The following is a 19,434-nucleotide window of genomic DNA, read 5'->3' as shown; positions in this document are numbered from 1 at the left end:
ACTCGCGGCGAGCGCCACTCGCCACTCGCGAGTGCGAGTTCCACTCGCGGCGAGCGCCACTCGCCACTCGCGAGTGCGAGTGCCACTCGCGGCGAGCGCCACTCGCCACTCGCGAGTGCGAGTTCCACTCGCGGCGAGCCCCGCTCACCACTCACGAGTGCGAGTGCCACTCGCGGCGAGCGCCACTCGCCATTCGCGAGTGCGAGTGCCACTCGCGGCGAGCCCCGCTCACCACTCACGAGTGCAAGTTCCACTCGCGGTGAGCCCCACTCACCACTCACGAGTGCGAGTGCTCTCACCACTCACGAGTGCGAGTGCACTCACTACCCGCAAGTAGTGAGCCCTGCTCGCCACTCGTGAGGCTTCCTGGTGCACGAAGTGTCAGTACTCTCAAGCGTAGCTTTTTTAGGGGTGCTAGTGAATCCGATCCTCCCTCACGTCCTTCCCCTTATTTCGCGGAAACTTTCCAAATGAACACGTGACGGCGTAGTTTAGGATCAAGCTGTGCTCCTGTCCGGCAGGCTGGTGAAGCTTGCGGATGGGAAAATGTGGGGGGAAGGGGGAGGGTGGCGGCTGCCCGGCAGCTCGTCGCCATCGTCGCCATCATGACCGCCGCCGCGACACGATGGCGCCGCCTGCCTCCACGCCTCTTCTGCCCAGCGCTCAATCAACGGCGCTCAAGGCCAAGCCCGCCTTGCTACACCTTGCTCCCATCTTTCTATCCTTTCGTGGCGGTGTTTTACCAGTTTTACTGGACATCCCCGCTGTGAGCCCTGTTCCAGCTTGGATTGCTCTTTGGAATAAACTTTTTGTTGGGCTGTCTGTAATGAATTCATTGGGAAAATTTAGTGCCGTGGATAGCGCGCTAAGCGATAGGAATAATCGCACACGCTAGCCAGTTCTTTGAAAGATGGCAGCAGCTTTACCGAGTTTTCCTTCAGAACGGATCTTTTTTTTTTATGTTTGCTACCGCTGTCAGAATTTGCAGTGTTTTTTTGTTTTATAGAGCGTGAACGAACTAGGTTACATAAGTCCTGAAAAGCTTTGATTCATGGCTTGCGAAAAATTTGCGAGAATGTTTTGTTTTCACTTGCGAAAAGCGAAGTTTACCCCGTTGAAAGTCGGGTATTAAGACAGGTGGGTATAATAACCGTATATAGACTTAAGAAAACGTGAGATCCCATTATGATAAATTTAATTTCTAGATCAAATAAGTACGCATTCTATGCCCATAAAACTCGTTCCGTAGACAGCCAAAAAGGCTAATGCCGCTCATAACGAAACCAATGCATTGATACTTGTGAAAATCGGGGAACCCTACTGGGACGTCGACACAATCAAAATAAGAAAAATAAAATAAAGGCCTAATGCTCACCACGCGAGATAGCACGGGACAGAAGAGGCAGCTTTTATTGACGAAATATCTACACAAACCATGTGAGCTGCTACACCGGCCACGCAAATTAAGGCTGTCTTAGCCCTCTATGAATGTAATTAACATCTTTATCTTTGACGACTACTCTGATTGTTCTGAGGAATTCTACAGGAAAGAGGTAAAACCACGCGTACAAAACATAAGCGCGCGCACATATACTGCAATCCCTCATTATGACGAAATCGCTTTACTAGAAATATCGCTTTATTCGAAATTTCTTCTGGTCCCAACCCAAACGCATGCATTTTAGGCCGCATTACTCGAAGCGCACGAAGAGCTGGACCCGCTTAGAGTGAAGTGGCGAGCGGAGGCGGCGCTCGTCATACTCGTTTTGCGCCATCCGATTTAAGACAAATTAGGGTGATTGAATTTTCTTCCGAGACATTGGTCCATGGCGTGGACGCGACGGTGCGCGAAGTGTCGTCGAGAGCGGGGTGCCCAAAAACTCGTTTTGCGAACTTCACGGCTGCACACCTCGGGAAAAAATTGCCCAGTAATCATGCAGAGCCCCTAAAACCGGTCAGTTTTCATGAGTGTGCTGTGTACTCACAATGAGCGGGTAAACGTTTTTTGAGCTCAACAAACACAACCTCAGATTCCAGCTGTGGAACTTCGCGAAACTCTCGTAGCGTTCCTTGGCGCCCCCACCCCCTGTAAAAGCGGCCACAGCCTTCTCCTCTTCCTTCGCTCTGCAGTCTGCGAGGCGTGCGGAGGCCAGTCACTGCTTGGTCACATTAGAGAAGGGGTTGCTCGCGCCCAGCAAGAACATGAAACAGCCAAAGCTCACTGCCTTCCTTGCACCTGAATAAAGTTGTGTTTCAAAGAATACATTGCGCTTTGATTCCTCGCAGTTGTGGCGCAAATAAAGCTCAACGAGTTTAGTTTCCTCGAGTGGTCGCTTATATCAAAATACCGCTTATAACGAAATTTTTCGCCGTCGCGCTGTGTTCGTTATAACGAGGGATTTTTGTGTATGCACACACAAAGTAATCAGGAACGCATAGTTAATGCTCACAAAACCAGCGACTTTTATTTACTGCTTTATTGTTTTACAATTCAGTAAATTCCCTTGTGAAAGGGTATTTTTACATAACGGTGGTCACATGCGAAAACCCGCTCAAGTTACGTTAACAGCCTAATGCAGAATATTAACAAAAAATGGAGCAGCTTCGCACTGTAGTTGCGGGAAGAGTGGACAAACAGCGAAACTGGCGGCCCCACCCGACTTATTTTCGGTTCGGTTAAGTTTATCCGCCATTATGGTTGGAGGCTCGGCCAAGTTTTTTGCTTGGTTATGCTTTGAGACACGGTCAAGCTCTCTGCGTGGTGTCGTGGTTAGCCCCAAAAGAGCAATGAACACTCGGTCATTATGTATGTACAATGCACGTGAGCTCGTAACTCCGGATCGGACGTTTCGCTGCTGCTTCACCGGCGCGATATTCGGGATTGTACCAAAGTCGTCTCCTCCGTTCTCGAGTAGCGGCGTAGCGGCTTTCGCGCCGCGCTTGCTCGTCTTTGGGAGTGGCGCTCTTCTTCCATTGCACCATCTCGCCCTTCATTACAGACCGGACTTTTGCATCTCACATGGATTTCCGAACTTGCCGCTGAAAGTTCTCCATGACTGGCAGGCTGGGGCAGAGCGTTCGACAAGGTCGAGCGGTGTCGGCGCGCGCGACGACGTCCTCGCTCGGCGAGGTTTTTCTGCGCAGGTTCGCTGGCCCAACCACCAGCTTAAACAGCATTCGCTGTTGTAAAACTCAAATGCCATTTGTCTAACGACAAATAAGGTTGAAACGCGAAGCTTTTGAGGCGTGCATTTTGATCGTTGGGGGTTTCAATTTTGATCGCTGGGGTTCAAACTCCTTTCACTTCACCCGCCACGATCATCGTCGTCAAAAAGTTGGCTTTCCTGCAGTGCGTTTTCGCAAACGGTCTCCATCAGCCAGGCAAAGAAAGCTTCGCTTAAAAACGAAAGGATGTGTTTTTAAAAATGCAAATAAATGTAAAACCTATTGGCAAAGTATATTGTTAATGCAATAATAGTTGGTAGTAAAATGACAGTATAAAGCAAAATATGAACCAAACCGTTCAATTTCAAACACGTGCAGTATGGACGAAAAAGAAAAAAGATATACACAAGCAAGTTCAGTTATGGCACAGATAAAACTCAACTTTTCACTACACGTTTTCTTAAAGAATACCAGAGGGTAAAGAAAAGGTTGCGTAAGAGGTAAAAAATAAGTTGTTGAAATCGGTAAAGAAACGGACAGCATAAAAAAGACACACTGAGAAAGTAAAATATTTGCAGCGGCCGCACAGTTGTTAGTTATTTTGTTTAGTCTTTCTACTGTACAAATATTAGAATTTTAAATGTTTAATATATCGCAAGCACTGTGCAAGTTCAACTAACATTTTCGTGTTTTGCAGTTTTGCCACAGCTGCACGCTTAGAATTATCTGGCAGCTTCCTACACGCTTTTGTTATAACGACGTCACGCAGTACTATAATTCCTTCACAACCTCAAATTTAACGGTAACGCAGTATTTTTAACATGGCTCAACTGATCAAAAGCACGGTACATTTCTGCGCAACGCGCGTACTGCAATGTCCTAAGTTTGGGTCCATTCTTCGCGTAACCGCGCTTCTATGCCGTTGGTATCTGTCGTGGGGGATCCCACCACCACTTTCGCTCTACGAAGTTTTCTTTTTTTTTACCTCGGCGGCGCCTACAAGCCGGCGCCTGCTTTCTCCCCACCCTTTGCTTTTTTTGTTTTCCTTTTCTCGTAGTCGGCGACACCGACGCATATTCGAAACAGCGCTTGTTCGCGCATACGGGCTGGCTGGCGCGCCGTGTATCCTCGCCTCCCCCCCCCCCCAATACTACTTTGCAATACTGTCCCCCCCGTCTAGACACACGGATGCCTTTCCCCGGGACTTTGTCGACGGTCGCCGAAGGCCTGCAGGTCAGCCCAGCGCGCAGTCGTACACGATAAACTGTGCGCCCCCACCTCCCTCCATACACAAAGAGAAAGAGAATAACTTTAGGAGATGTTGGCGGCATTTGTTCGGAAGCCAACCTAAGTAGGAGAGCCCTCGTAAGCTACAACCAGGCGCCTGGACGGCGCGGGAATCTGTTGCGCGGCAGAAACGAGAAAGTGCAGGTCGCTACCGCCGCCGCCACATCGCCGCCTCCGCGATCGCCAACGCGACGTATGCCCGGTATGCCGCCGAAGAAAACCCGCGTTCGCACCGGACACTGCAGTTTGCGCGCGACTCCAGCGCCGCCTCTCGCCGCCGCTTAGAAACTCTGGGTCGTGGATGTCTCGACCGGACGTTCAGCGCACGTAAAAACACACGCGCTGCGTGCGGTTCGACGTTGTGTTGCGGAAGTTTTTTAAGAAACATAGTTATAATTGCAAGTTGCAGGGTCTGAAAGGATCAAAAGGCTGCAGGAGCGCCGCTACTGCTGCGCGAAGGGCAGCCACAATCGCGAAAGGCAGCATGCCATCGTTCTGTACAGGTTTCTCGCTCGGGCAGCCGTGGGAGAATAAGCGTCGCAAAAAATGATTTTAGCAGTAAGAAAAGTTAGGGAAATAAAAAAAGTCATGACATTTTTTGTCAGTGGAAGGAGTAAACTTATGAGTACGATTACCGTTTATGCGGAGCGCAGACACGAAGGCCCGTAAAACTAAAACGTTTGCTTTCAGTGTTCATACACATCACGCGCTGCGATAGCGCATGCCGTCGTAATAGTTGCATAACACAAGGTATTACCGCTTCCGCCGCTATTATTTTACCAGCAGTAACCTTTTTTTAGCGCCATTCACGGTTCACGGCACCGAATAGATACCAAAAGGCGGCACAAGAATATGCATTCACAGCACTTCGCGAGTGACGCCAAAAGCAATGTCAAGACGGTCAATACGCATCCTGCTTACTGCCCTACTTTGTTCCCCGAAGTTTACATAGTTCGGCCACGCGTTCCAAGCGAGAGCATGGAAAGCTATCAAAGGCAAGGTTGCATTCACTCGTGCTGACTTCTTTAATGTGTTTATACTTAACGTCTCCTATGCTCGTACATCTCCTGCCGAATCAGTCATCGGCACTGTTGAGGTTGACAACCCAGATATCCATATGCATAGGTTGCTCCGAACGGCTCAATGTCCCACCAGGTAGTAATCAAGAACGTGGCAAACGTCACCCTGACCTCATTAAACTGAAACGACTATACAAGAAAATCAACGATTACCAAAAGACATTACAAAGTGAAAACTGGCAAAATCTTTGCCATCGGCTCCGGCAAGAGGGAGAGGCCTTTTTCACTTATAATGGGGCATCTTTCGCAGCCTTTGCGGTAAAGCAAAGCTTCCTATCATTGACAAATGAGACTGCAGTCTGACTATTATGACGTAGAAGAAACTATTATCAAGACTCTCTTTCCGCATGCTACGAAGGATAAAACGGCACTAAAATCTCTTCCAGACATAGACATACCACACCCTCTAGACGAACTCAACACTCCTTTTACCCTGGGAGAACTTCACGTTGCCATCGCTCAAGGCAAATCTAGATCCGCTCCAGGCCATGATAAAATCACTTGGCAAGATGTCCGCAATCTGCCAACGCACGGCCATGAAGCCCTTCTGAGTGTTGTCAACGAATCATGGGAAACGGGACAAGTCCACGAGCACTTGAAGACGACCATCATTCACCCCATCACGAAGCCTAGTAAAGACGCCCGCGAAAACCTGAAAATCTGCGACCTATTTCACTAACTCCTATCATGTGCAAGGTCATCGACCGATTAATTAACAACCGACATCAGTTCCATCTCGAGCGCACTGGTTGGTTTCATCCATCGCTAACCGGCTTCAGACCTAATCCTTAGTACGCACGAATACCTTTGGGTGCTCCGAAGAGTCATAAATCGCACATCTCGAAAACAACTCCCGGATTGCATTCTGGCGACATGTAAATAAATAATTTCGAACCTAATGCAATGCGTGTTAGTGGGCCAATCAATGCTTTCATAGAAAGAAATCACCCAGCTCGATGTGGTTCAAGCCTTTCACGACCTAATGCAAGCTTCGCCATTTTTGAAATGAAGCTTTCCATTCCTCACTGGTGGCGTCGGCGTCTGAGTAAAAAGCACCGCAGGAAAGCGAACTTTATAGTGGGTTCCACAAAGCAATGATGATGATAAGCGAAGGCACATGAAGCGCCTCAAGAAAAAAACCTTTCCCATGGTGCGAATCGCGCTTGGGTCCCCCGCGATATGAAGCCGACGTCTATCCGATTGCGCCATTTCGACACTGTTGAATCCGTTTGGATTTTAAACTGAGGCTTTGACTAAGTTTGCACGGGAGAAAGCTTCGAGTTTTAATTCTCTTAAGAGAACGGTTTGATTTTTTGTCAGTTGAATCAAGTTTTTCGGAGTTAGCGATTGTTATGGGGCACGCCCCATAGCCAATGTGAAGCTCTTAAAACACCGAATTTCCTTTTCGCTTCATGAAACGACATCACTGTGGTGTCGGTGTCAATATGGCCACATTTAAGGTCTCCACAAAATGGAACGATTCATCTGGTTTACAAACAAAGCGAAGTTAAAATTAAATTCCCGTTCTGCAAAGGAACAAAGCGAGTTGTAATGTGAATTAGTGGCGGTTGTGAGTAAGCGTGAGTGAGCGTAAGCGGGCGATGGGAGTGGCGAGTGCGTGAGTGGAGGAAGCGAGTGGTGAGTACGAGTGAGTGTGAGTGGCCATTGCGAGGGGTGAGTTCGATTGCGAGGGAGTGTAAATAGGAAATGCGAGTCGTGAGCGTGAGCGTTAGTGAGTGCGAGTGGTGACACCGAATGGTGAGCGTGAACGCGAGTGAGTGCGAGTGGTGAGGGCGGAGTGGTGAGCGCGAGTGAGTGCGAGTGGGGACTACGAGTGGTGAGTGTGAGCGCGAGTGAGTGCGAGTGGTGAGGGCGGAGTGTTGAGCGTGAACGCGAGTGAGTACGAGTGGTGACGACGAATAGTGAGCTTGAGCGCGAGTGAGTATGAGTGGTGGGGACGAGGGGTGAGCGTGAGTGCGAGTGAGTGCGAGTGGTGTGGATGGAGTGGTGAGAGTGAGCGCGAGTGAGTGTGAGTGTTGGGGACGAGCGCCGAATGTGAGCACGAGTGAGTGCGAGTAGTGAGAGCGGAGTTGCGAGCGTGAGTGCGAGTGAGTGTGAGTGGTGGGGACGAGTGGTGAGCGTGAGCACGAGTGAGTGCGAGTGGTGAGGGCGGAGGGGCGAGCGTAAGCGCGAGTGAGTACGAGTGGTGGGGACGAGTGGAGAGCGTGAGTGTGAGTGAGTGCGAGTAGTGAGAGTGGAGGGGCGAGCGTGAGTGTGAGTGAGAGCGAGTGGTGAGGGCGGAGTGGCGAGCGTGAGTGCGAGTGAGTGCTTCAGTATAAATATATTTTTTGAGTGAGTGTGAGTGAGTGGCATCCAGTTTTGCCGAGCTATGATGGTCAATGAGTGAGCTGTAAACGGTATTGTGGTAATGAGTAGGAACTCCAAGTAGACATTAAAAACAGAAACTGTGAAATCTGCTCGAATTGTGCGAGCTGCTAGGACAAGTTTGATCTAGGAGGGTGATGTTGAAATCAGCCATTATTATGGCGTTCTTCTTTTTATCGTGATACGGCGTTCAAAATATGACTAAGATCATTGCAAAATGGCTTGATGGGTGAGGATGGTGAGCAATAAATGTATCTAATAATGCCATTTCTTTAGTCTAGTTTAGGAAAGGAATAGTTAAGTTATATCCAAACTGATCCGCAGTTCAATGTAGTAATGTTAAGATCAAGTTTGCGATTATAACGAACTTTAGTGGATATGTATAGCGCAGCGCCATCAGGGGTATTCCTTTGTCTATTGCAGTACTTAGCTTTATATGCAGGAAAATAGTACTAATTTTTTGTAATAGTCTGTGAACCAAGTTGCGGTAAGTGAAATTATTCAGAAAGAAATATTTAGAGAGAACGAAAGTTCACAGTGTCATCATAATGTTTATGTAATATTCTTCCTATGAGGGAAAGCTTCTTCCGTTAAAATAAATCATCGAGTGAAGTGTACTATAAATAATGCCATTCAATTCAACTTTTGCGTGAAGCGGTAAAAGATGATGCATGATGCATGCTGGGACTTATTATTTCAAGAAAGAACATCAGGTAATTCTCGCCGAGTCAAACTCGTCACCAATTGTGATGTTCTACTCTCGAATGTCTTCCTAGCTTTACTTCGACAGTTGTCCGTACACAGAAAGTTCCATCCATGTCTTTTTTCAGTGCTGGTGCATTAAAATGTAAGGCCTTGTTCGACGGGAATAGGTGGTCTTCGTGACGGCGGTACCGGTTGAATTTGTGATGGTGGGTGCGCTTTGCCTTGCAGGCCTTGCTCAGAAAACCGGATTTCCTGGACCTGTATCACTTGCAATTTAGTTTCGCAGGTTAGAGCATTTGATGTCAAGAGCACTGCTTCTCCAGCATACTTCAAGTACATTGAGACGGTTTTTATGTGCTCTGGAAGCTAATTTTCCGTTAAAGAAATTGTAGTGTTTGTAAGAGTTTTCTTTTCTCTAAAGAGAGAAAATGGTTTGACTTGCTTTATTAGGAGTTCAGGAGCTAGCAGTGACTGTCGGCAAGGCTGGTCTTGAGCGACACTCTGAGAACTGTAGGACAGTTCATGAAATTCAAGGACAACAAACCCCGGTATTTTGGAGCCGTAAATTCTCAAAATTCCCCACTTCACTCAAAATTTGAAATAAAAGGAGCACAGGTTTTTTCCTACATATCTTATTTACACGGGTAGCGTCCCTAATCCCCGACGAAATGAATTTTTGTGCGACCGTAATTTCTGTTTATAATAGGTGGCTATTTAAAACATGTCTATCGCCTCCTCCGCTACAATGTATCTTATAATATTGTTTGGTTTTAGAGAGCGGGGAAACAATTTCTTCAGAAGACATTGGCGCGTCTCGCATGTAACGTCGGTGAGGACAAGCGAGGACAAGCCGACTCACTTTTTCGATTGCGAGTTGAAACTTCTCAGCGCTTGGGGTGGTAGCTGCGTATTTTTTGTTTCCTGCATGTGCTGTGCTATTGTAATCTTTTGTTCAAGAGGTGAGAATTGAAGTATAAGTCACCCGAAAGGGAGTGCTCTCTCGGTGCCCTTTCGACGAAACCAAGGAAATTATTCCTGTGTGGCGGCCAGAGACCGGCAAGCGTCTCGCGGGCATTAAGTAAAAAAAAAAAGGCTGACCATTAACGTTGCTTTATTGGCCTGAGCTTCTCACCTAAACTCAGAAACAATGTTATGCCATCAGGGTGCTTCTGGTGGAGCAGGATTTTTGGAAAGCAGGCACGTTAACGAATCAAATGGGTGCCACTGGTTTTGTTGGCAGAACATGATATCGTTGCAGATTTATGTTATACACTGCATTGGGTGTGAGACCCTTAGCGACCATTTTCCAGCAACTGCTTGCAGCTTTCTTAAATAAGTCGAGAGTTTTGAAGAATTGTGGAGTCACGAAACTGCATATACAAACGTCACTGAAAATGAAACTGTAAACGTCGATAGAGCGTGTTTTACGATTCACATCCTCCTTTAAAAGTGTGCATGAAAAAAGTCGATGAGACGGTTACAGTCATCACCACAGGGCAAGACAACTCCCGCCGATGATAACTTTTAAAAGGAAACCGATGCTTAAGGAAAGCTTTCTCTCTGCATTTGCAGTCAGCACTAAAAATAGTCTGCAAAGACGAATCTATGCCTTCAAAAGAGATTCTTTAGGCAACTGTATAGTTTTGTATATACACAGAATGACCTTAAGGTTCCCGAAAGCATTCAGGAAAACGTTAGAGTGACACTAAAACATATAAAAACAAAGACTGCACCTTTAGGATAATACCTGGCCGCATGACAGATATACTTTTGCCTCAGAACACTGTCGCGAATCTTAGTTCAAGAGTAGCTCTGGACACATTTCGGAAGCATAGAGAAGCATGCACGCTTGAGGATACATTGCTTGATAAAGCGGCGAAATTAGTTCTCAAGAATCCCAAAACACTTGCTGGCAAATGGTAACTCCAGATTTCTGTTAGTCTGGGTTGTAGTTTGATATGATCGCCGGTAATGCCTGTTGACAACGGCGATAAGAGCCGCAGTTCTAAGTAGGAAGAAAAGTCCCCCGTACTACCACCCGTGATTGTCAAAGAATTCGAAAGCGCGTAGGGAGATCAAACCTTTTAAAGTCTCAGTAAAAATTCTACGCGAACTTCGCGTTTTTGGGTGGCGATATTGTGGGCTAGATTCTGACCAAAACTGCAGGCGTCGCCAAGGTTGGCATACAGAAATCGCGTCGACAGAGTTTATTCGACGGGCAAACCCATATTTGAGGTTACTTCTCTGTAGATGTCCATCTAAACTAGACATATGAAAACCAGAAACAAGTATATTAAAATTGGTCGCTACAACGACTATATCATTAGGCTGAGTGAGTTCACGTGTCATGAATAGACGGTCCACAGAGAAATTGTAAAATTTAAGGAATTCCCTCCTGCTGTACATAAACGGTTGTCTTTGACTGAGTACACTTACTAAAACCGGCGGTAACTGTTCCTTTATTGCAACTATCCCAAAATATTCTGGATGTCAACTTTGCACTACGGCGACCTAAACACTACGCGGAGTTTCATCTACATGTCTAATTACCTAATTTACACGGAAGTTGTACATACTGTTAAATTCCCGCGTGATGTCAGTACAAGGGGTCTTGTGGGGAGCTCAAAGAGACCCATATTAGCCCACTAGGATAGGACTAGAGTTCATACCAGTAAAGTTTGACTAAATAAGTCGAAGCAATGCGATATCGCAAATTACAATGAGCGTGGTTTGTTTTGTGCACCTTTATTTTCAATGCACAGCGGTGTGTTTTTAAGTGCGAATGCACTTCTTAAGCGAGCCTGAAGCGTCCGCCGCCGTCCGCATAGCAACAGCTGCGGGTGCGCGCGCTCCTCGTCTTCCTTGGCAACGGGGGGAGATGGGCGCGCGCTGCCTTGCCGCTGACATGGCACGTACCCACGTGGGGGATTGGCCAGGAATCTCCTCGTCTTCCTTGGCAACGGGGGCAGATGGGCGTGCGCTGCCTGGCCGCTGACATGGCACATACCCACGTGGGGGATTGGCCAGGAATCTCCTCGTCTTCCTTGCAAACGGGGGGAGATGAGTGCGCACTGCCTAGCCGCTGACATGGCACATACCCACGTGGGGGATTGGCCAGGAATCGGGCGTGAGAAGGGCTAACGCACCCGCTTAAAGGAGTACTGACACGAAATTTCAAAGCTGAGATCCGCTCTAGCAATCAAGTACAACGACAACAGAAATAGGTGTCTGTGAATAAATGCATCTTTCTTTCTTTGTAGTTGTGTGTGTGTGTGTGATCTCTCTTTCGCGAACATTACCGAACCGCGCAAATTCAACTCGTGCATTCGCACTTTCACATTCTTCCCCCCTGGGAAATGCGGGGAATTTTTTTTTGTTTAGTTGGTTGATAATAGGGTGTAACGACACAACGCAGACTATGAGGCGCACCGTAGCGGTGGCCTCCGGATTAATTTTGACCATCCAGATCCTAACCATGCGCCGAAATCACGTACACACGGGCGTTTTTTTTTTTGTTTTTCGTCTCCATCAGGAAAGCGGCCGCCGCGGCTGGGAATCGAACCCGCGACCTCGTGATAATGCCTTAGCCACTGAACCACCGCGGCGGGTCTTTTGTGTTTTGTTAAAAGTGTGTATGTATGTAAATAAATGTTCTTGTAAAACATTTTCTTTCTATGTTTTCCTTTGAGAAATAATTTTCACGCTTTTTTTTTGTATTAAAATGTACCTCTGTGTCAACTGTGCAAGGAGGGAAGGCCTCTGTCGGGCTAGCCGCCTTTTTCCTTCCATCCGTGTTTCTGTATTAAGAAAAAAACTTCAAATCAAAGCCTTTAGAACTGCTCCCAGCTCTCCTGGTCATCCTTTGTTACTGTGTAGAAGCGCACTGAAGCATTCGGCGACTAGTTGCAGGGGGGCAATTTTCTTACACCGGGCAACCACAACAACGCAATACCTGCCTTTCGTAGCCTGGTGAATTTATTGCGTTCCCCTTCATGCTTACGACATAGAAACACAGGTAAGATGGGCATTGCCGCGAGTGAACATCATAATCATCGTCATCATCATCAGCCTATCTCCCATCTGCACGGCAAAGGCCTCTTCCATAAATCTCCAATTATTCCGGTCCTGTGCTAACGGCGACCAATTTATCCCGCAGGCTTCCTGATCTCATCTGCCCATCTAGCCTTCTGCTGCCTCCTGTCACGTTTGCATTCTCTAGGGATCCACTCTGTTACCCTCAATAACCAACGATTATCCTGCCTTACCAGTGCATACACTGCCCGCTCCCATTTCTTCTCTTAATTTCTACTAATATGTCCTTAAGACGCGTTTGTTTCCTGACCCACTCCGCTCTCTTCTTGTTCTCTAATGATAATCCTGCCGTCTTCCGTAACATTGCTCGCTTGTCGTCCTCAATTTAGGTCGAACCCTTTAAGAGACCCTCCACGTTTCTGCTGTGTAGGTGAGTAGTGGTAACATGCAGCTCTCACACACTTTCTTCTTCAGGGACAATGGCGTGCTGCCATTCATTACATTAAAACACCTGTCCGACCTGTCCTGTCGCGCCCATCCTGTCTCTTCTTTACCTGGTCCCGTCCTAATGCGCTGTTTTAAGTACGAATTATTAGTTACAACACCTGTCGAATGAGCTTTACCTCAACTTACCCTTCTAATTACCTCTGCTTCATGGTTGGGATCTGGGTTCACCAGTTGGCCTATGTACATATACAGTTAAACATTGATTAAACGAAACTCTACGTAAGGAACTCCTAGATTTAAGGAAATCTTTGAATTCACCTTTGGCAGCCCCTTGGAAACCTGGGCGTTGGCGACCTCTTTGCAACAAAGGCGTTGCGACGGTTAACCTTGATGTAACAAACTCGTTACACTGATGAGTAATCGCTTTCTGCCCTTTTTAAAAAAATCGGCTCGAGAAATTCACTAATTTAGCGAACGTCACCCCCACCGGAAACTACCGTGCGTTTCGAGTGTGAGTGCGGTGTCGGTTTGATGCTATGCCTGCTTATCCGCGGGTAGTCTCGTGTCTCTATGGCCATCTGTGGTGTCGGTTTATCGGTGATAAGTTCAGCTGCCAGAAAACAAAAAAAATTCTGCCTTTCAAGACGTGCTCGCAATTTTAAATGCCGCCTCCACTGGCGAGGAGGAAGAACATCGCCGCCCGGTGCAGCCTCCCAGCTGGCACCCTCTCACCAATATTGATTGTGGAAAAAAGCTTCAACATCCCGATGCGGGGCCCTTTCCGCTTAAAGTAGGTCTTTGTCAGGCATTAAAACGTGTGGAACGAAAAAGTGATACTTAGGTTACGTTTGTGAATACGGGCTAAGTTACGTTGCTTCTTCAGAGTGCCGTGTAGTGACTATGGTCATGGGACAGCAACAGGTGCAAAGCACGCAGATGTTCACTCTGAAATAAACTTTTTAAGAAACAATTCACCATCGGTGATGTCTAGAACTTTTAGTTTTGTTTCTGCTTCATTCACGTGAGCCTTACCTCGAAACCTGCATCTACCAAGAACCTTCATGTAAAAAAAATAGCGATTGTTTTTGTCAACTTCATTATATCGAGGTTTACTGTATTAGCTTACCGCTTATATTGCATTGTTACCTATCTCAAAGCGCTGTGCTCCCCCAAGTTCATGAAGCGTTACTTTATTTTCTACGCGTTAATTTTCTGGTCCACGGTTCTACTCTGTTAGTAGCATGCTTTGTGATTCGATCCCCGACTTATGTATCAGAAAATTGGATGTTGCTGAGGTATGCCCCATTAACCCTTACGCGCACCAGTTCGAAAGGCAACGTTCTGAATACCTTTTGTAAACACGCTCTGAATAAAATTGGAGATTGTGTTTCCTTGACTGACACCATTTCTTGTATGTATTTTAATGCTTTCCTTAGGGAGGACGACGATAGCTGCGGACCCGTTGTAGATATCCTCTAGTATACTAACATAAAGCTCGTCTACACCCTGATTCGGGAATTGCTGAATGACGACTGAAGTTCCGACCACCCAAATGCTTTCTGATAATCCATGAAGGCTATACATAGGGGTTGAGTATACTCCACGCACATCTCTATTTCGTCATTGATCATTCTAATATGGTCCATCGTCGAATACCTTTTACGAAACCCTGTTTGTTCATTAGGTTGCCTGAAATTTAAGGTGGCAGAAGTACTGGTAGCGATTACATTGGTAAGTACCTTGTATACGACTGAGAGTCAGCTGACCGGTCTGAAATTTTTAAAGTCCTTCACTTCACCTTTCTTATGGATTAGAATATTGTTCGCCTTCTTCGAAGATTCCGGTACCCTCGCGGTCATGAGGCATTGCGTATAGCAGTGTCCCAGTTTTTATTCTGCAATTTGCCCGCCATCCTTCAAGAGGGGGGTGGTTATCTGATCCTCACCAGGTGCTTTGCCCCCTTCCATCTCTTTGAAAGCCTTCTTTACTACTTCTGCCGTTGCTGGTGCTGTGTCTATCTCCTCTGAACAACTCCTTCGTTCACTATTATCCTGTATGACACGGCTACTGTGCAGGTATCTAGAGAACTCCTCGGCCACTGTAGCTAATTCTTCTTTAATTGTGATGACATTGCCTTGTTTGTCTTTAGGTGCATAGATACGATTTTTCCACATGCCTAAACGCCTCTTCACTGCTTTCAGGCTGCCTTCGTTCTTTACAGCATGCTCAATCGTCTCCATATTATACTTCCGTATGTCAGCTGTCTTGTGGTTATTGATTAACTTCGAAACTTCCGATAGTTTTATTCTTTAACCTGGGGTCAACATTGTTGTGCTTTCCTGTTTCCCAATTAATCCTTAGACTCCTGGAAAGGTTTACCAGTATCCTGTATAGCAATTGCCCTTCCAACGTCTACTGCACAGTGCGTTATAATGCGTGTAAGATTGTCGCTGGCTGGGTGTCTCGTAAACTCTGTTTTCTTGGTTAGAGCTGAATATCGGTTCGGCAGCGCGATCCTGAGTTCTTCAACTTTCCGTCTTAATGTTAGCTCATTGATCTGCGTCTTGCGTACTAGCTTGTAGGGGTTCCCCTTCAAATCTAGCCTAATTCTAGATCTCACCATACGGTGGTCACTACACGCAACTCTTCCGAGCCCTTCCACATCCTGCAGGATGCCAGGGGTTTAGCATATCATGAAGTCTGCTCCATTTTTATGCTCCCCACTCGGGCTCCTCCACATCCACTTACGGCTCTCCCGCTTGCAGAAGAAGGTTTCCATCATGCGTAGATTTTTCTACTCTGCGAAGTCCCTTCTGCTATTTTTACAACACAGACGATAGTTCCCAACTAACGTCTCTCCAGCCTGCATCTTGCCTACTGAATTATTGAAGTCCCCCATAACTACGGTATACGGTGTTTTTACTTTAGCAATTGCGAATTCCATATCTTCATTGAAGCGTTCAACTACATGTCTACGTGGCTGGATGTAGGCGCGTAGCTGTGTACTACCTTGGCTTGGTACGTGTTATTACGCCTAATTATAAGAGGGGCAACCTTTCGGCTACACTATAGTATTCATCTATGTTGCTAGCTATGCTTTTATTGGCTAGACATCCCGCTCCCTATTCTCTTCTGTATTCTAGACCACAGTAACCCAGGACGGGCTCATTTTTGAGCACTGTAAACACTTCACCTGTCGTCGTAACCTTGCTAATCCTTATTGCATCCCACTTCATGCCCTCTAATTCCTCGAAGAACATCTCTAGGCTAGCCTCGCTTGATAATGTTCTGATGTAAACGTTGCCAGGTACATATTCCAGTGGCGGCCTGTTCTGATCCAGGAATTCTTAGCACCCTGAGCTGCGACACAGGTCTGACCGCCGCCGTGGTCATTTGCGTCGCAGCCTCTCGAAACTGAGGGCAGACGGTTCATTGGTGTACTCATGGGACGTTTCGGCGACTACTACACCAGCGTGGTCAATCCTGCTCATGTGAGGGAATGCGTCACCGGCAACGGCCGTCGCGAACAGGCTGCGCCCCAAGCGTATTTCTTAAATTCCATCGCCACACGAATTTTTGCTGTTTTTTGGTTGGAATTGGGCGTCACTGTTTTTAACCATGGTCCTTCTTGACGCGAGGCGGACGCTGTACCTCTACGCTACCTCTGCACCTCTACCGCGAGTAGTGCGTATTTTTTTTCTCATAAAACACACACATTCATTGTACTTTTGCGAAGGCTGCAGTCGAATTCACCTGTGCTTATAATGTACCTAAGCAAGGTAAACTAACCACCACCTCATGGACATCGCAAAATGCTTACAGATATAAACTGGTTGTACATTCAACAACGAAAACTGACTATATAAGTGTTTAGTTGGTTTAAAATGTGTTTTTAGATGCCGAATGAGAACTAGGAAAGTTTGTATTATAAAATGCACGACGCCCAGACCGCAGTTGGGAGACCCTATTAACTCTTATTGTTGTTTGTGAAATAATTACCAATATTTCTTCTTTTATACTTCAAGTAAACTGTATCTATAGGGATGCAAATGTCAAGCGGCGATTATTTGTAACTCTATTTATTGTTTTCTAGAGGAACGAGAGCAGAAAAGTAAGATTGCTAATGCGAGTGTGGAGTTTATTGTGTATACCCAGAACGGGGTGAACAATAAAGAAATGGTAACGACAGCAACTAAAATACCACAGTCGTGCACATCAGCACTAGCGTTAGCAGCCAACGCCTTTGCCAAATCTGAGAAACCTGGCCGCTGATATTGCACGACCGCAGTGCATAGTTGGCACAATGTATGAGGGGCGTACCGAATACTTCCTGCTGCAGGCTTCGGAAGCCAGAAACGGGAGCGCATCATACCAAGTTCCATTACACTTCAAAGAAGGAGAAGTTTGCGAATTTATGAAGATTCAGCAATGGATGTTCAAAAATGTTTTATGAGTGCTTGGTCAGTCACAATGACTGTTTTTCTTCTAGTACGTTTTGAGCGCACATTACCGAAACCGACTGGTTTTGTGGTGAGTTTTTGCTAATGTCTATTTGGGAGGAGAATTAGCACATGTATGGCCCAGTTGCACTTATGGCTGCTCTGCAGAGATGCCGTCATCGACTTTTGCTTCTTGCGTTAAGTAAAGAACTAAGAGAAAGTCTAGCGTCAATAAAATATCATTATCACTTATCAGAACTTAGTGCCCCTGATTTGTATATAAGAAACAATTTTGCAACAAAATCTAAAACTCACCTTATGTACTAGCGGTTCTGGACACCATTGTATTACTACCGCCTTTGTGGTGCTGGAAAAAGCGGTGCTGAATTGCCTGGTCTGTATGGGGCGTCCGCAAAGTAAACATGCACTTCTTATGTGAACACTCATTACGGCTCTCTACATGCTAACTGCGCAGCTGTTTTATGAGGAAAAATAACTTTGCAGACTTTTGAAAAAATATTTCCAGGATCACTTCAACGATACTGTTTGCACGTTATTGTTCCAATACATTCTTTAGGTGAAGATACCCGTTACATAGGTCTTCCTGCCAAACATCTCAACCAAAAGCCACAGAAGAAATTCCCCCTTTTGTTACTGAAGACCATTGCACAAGGGCTGCAAGATTCTGTTGTAGGGAGAAAGAAATAAGTAGCGAATATTTTCAAACGCCGTGACCGGCGCATCTACTGTCCATTTATGGAAATGCCTCCCACTTGTACCGTCCACTGCTACGCAAATATCTTAACATGTAATTGAATATGATTACCTTATGTATTGCATTCAACCAGTGCGACACGTTCTTGGAATATAAATTACGCACCTTAAATCGTCATTGGTTTTAATTTTTTATCAAGAAGTCGCGGCTACAAACGAAAGAGGCCATCAATGCCATTGGCTTTCAAAATTTCCCGTTAAAGTGAATAACTGTGAGTAGGCCACATAAGCGAGTATTTTAACTCCGCAGCTTCTCCACAGTTATGTACCATGCTGTCTAAATAACAATAAGACAGCAAAGCGGGCTAGTTGCTGATAATAAATAGCTGTAACTTGAGCACACAAAAAAACGAGGACTGAACGCAGACATGAAGGCAAGCCCAGCTTGTCATCGTGTCTTCGTTCGGTCCTCATTTTTTGTGCGCTCAAGTTACATCTACGAACTGTGTAAATCACTTCCACTCAAAGGTCACACCTTCCGAACTTCACACCTTCCAATTCCGCCATGTATATACATATATTGCAAAAAGAAAATATTTGCCTCACTATAGTCTCTGTGATCAGGTTCATGTCCTCCTAGTGGCTCAATCTCGTACAAGTGGTGGGGAATTTCTCCCGTTTCAGAACGGGCCATTTCAAGCATGGGCTTCACTCTCAGGGTGTCGCTTAGAATTCCCTCCTGAAATGTTGAAAATAAAAAAGCCGGCAAAACTTGGACACAAAAAAAAGCCCGCAAAACAGAATTGCAGTGTAATTCATCTAGACCTTGTACATTGCACCCTAACCACCATCATCATTGGGTTTGCTTACAACCCAGCCAGCGACCTCCTTCCTGTGCTCTTCTCTTTCCCAAGGTGTTGGTCAATCTGACGACCCAGCGCTGAACTGAACACCAGCCACTACTTGCTCCAAGGCAGGGACCCATCAATACTTCACTTGGGCCCCTGGGCTGAGAAGCCACAGCCCTTTCTTTCCGAGATAACGTTCTCTGCGACTTTTTTCCAGAAATATAGTTGCCGTGTTTAGTTAAGCTGTCTCATTTATTTATTGAGTACTGCGAAACAATTCTCGTTAAGGTACGGTGTAATTTTAATTGACAAAACAGCGCAGTGAGGGATATA

General features: G+C 46.2%; 1 protein-coding gene across 1 annotated transcript in view; it reads right to left on the bottom strand.

Moving 5' to 3' along the window:
• The window catches only part of LOC144143206 (venom metalloproteinase BumaMPs1-like), a 198,650-nt gene that overhangs the window by 61,133 nt on the left and 118,083 nt on the right, over positions 1 to 19,434 (bottom strand). Inside the window, exon 4 of the mRNA XM_077674996.1 lies at positions 18,860 to 18,992. Within this exon, the coding sequence (XP_077531122.1) occupies positions 18,860 to 18,992 (133 nt within the window). The remainder of the gene's footprint in view (positions 1 to 18,859; positions 18,993 to 19,434) is intronic.

The sequence above is a fragment of the Haemaphysalis longicornis genome, unplaced genomic scaffold, assembly GCF_048455015.1.
Source record: "Haemaphysalis longicornis isolate Haplotype H1 unplaced genomic scaffold, Haemaphysalis longicornis Haplotype H1 scaffold_6, whole genome shotgun sequence".
Lineage (NCBI taxonomy): Eukaryota > Metazoa > Arthropoda > Arachnida > Ixodida > Ixodidae > Haemaphysalis > Haemaphysalis longicornis.
Note: the sequence above shows the minus strand (reverse complement) of the source record. Positions and strands in the feature narration are given on the sequence as shown.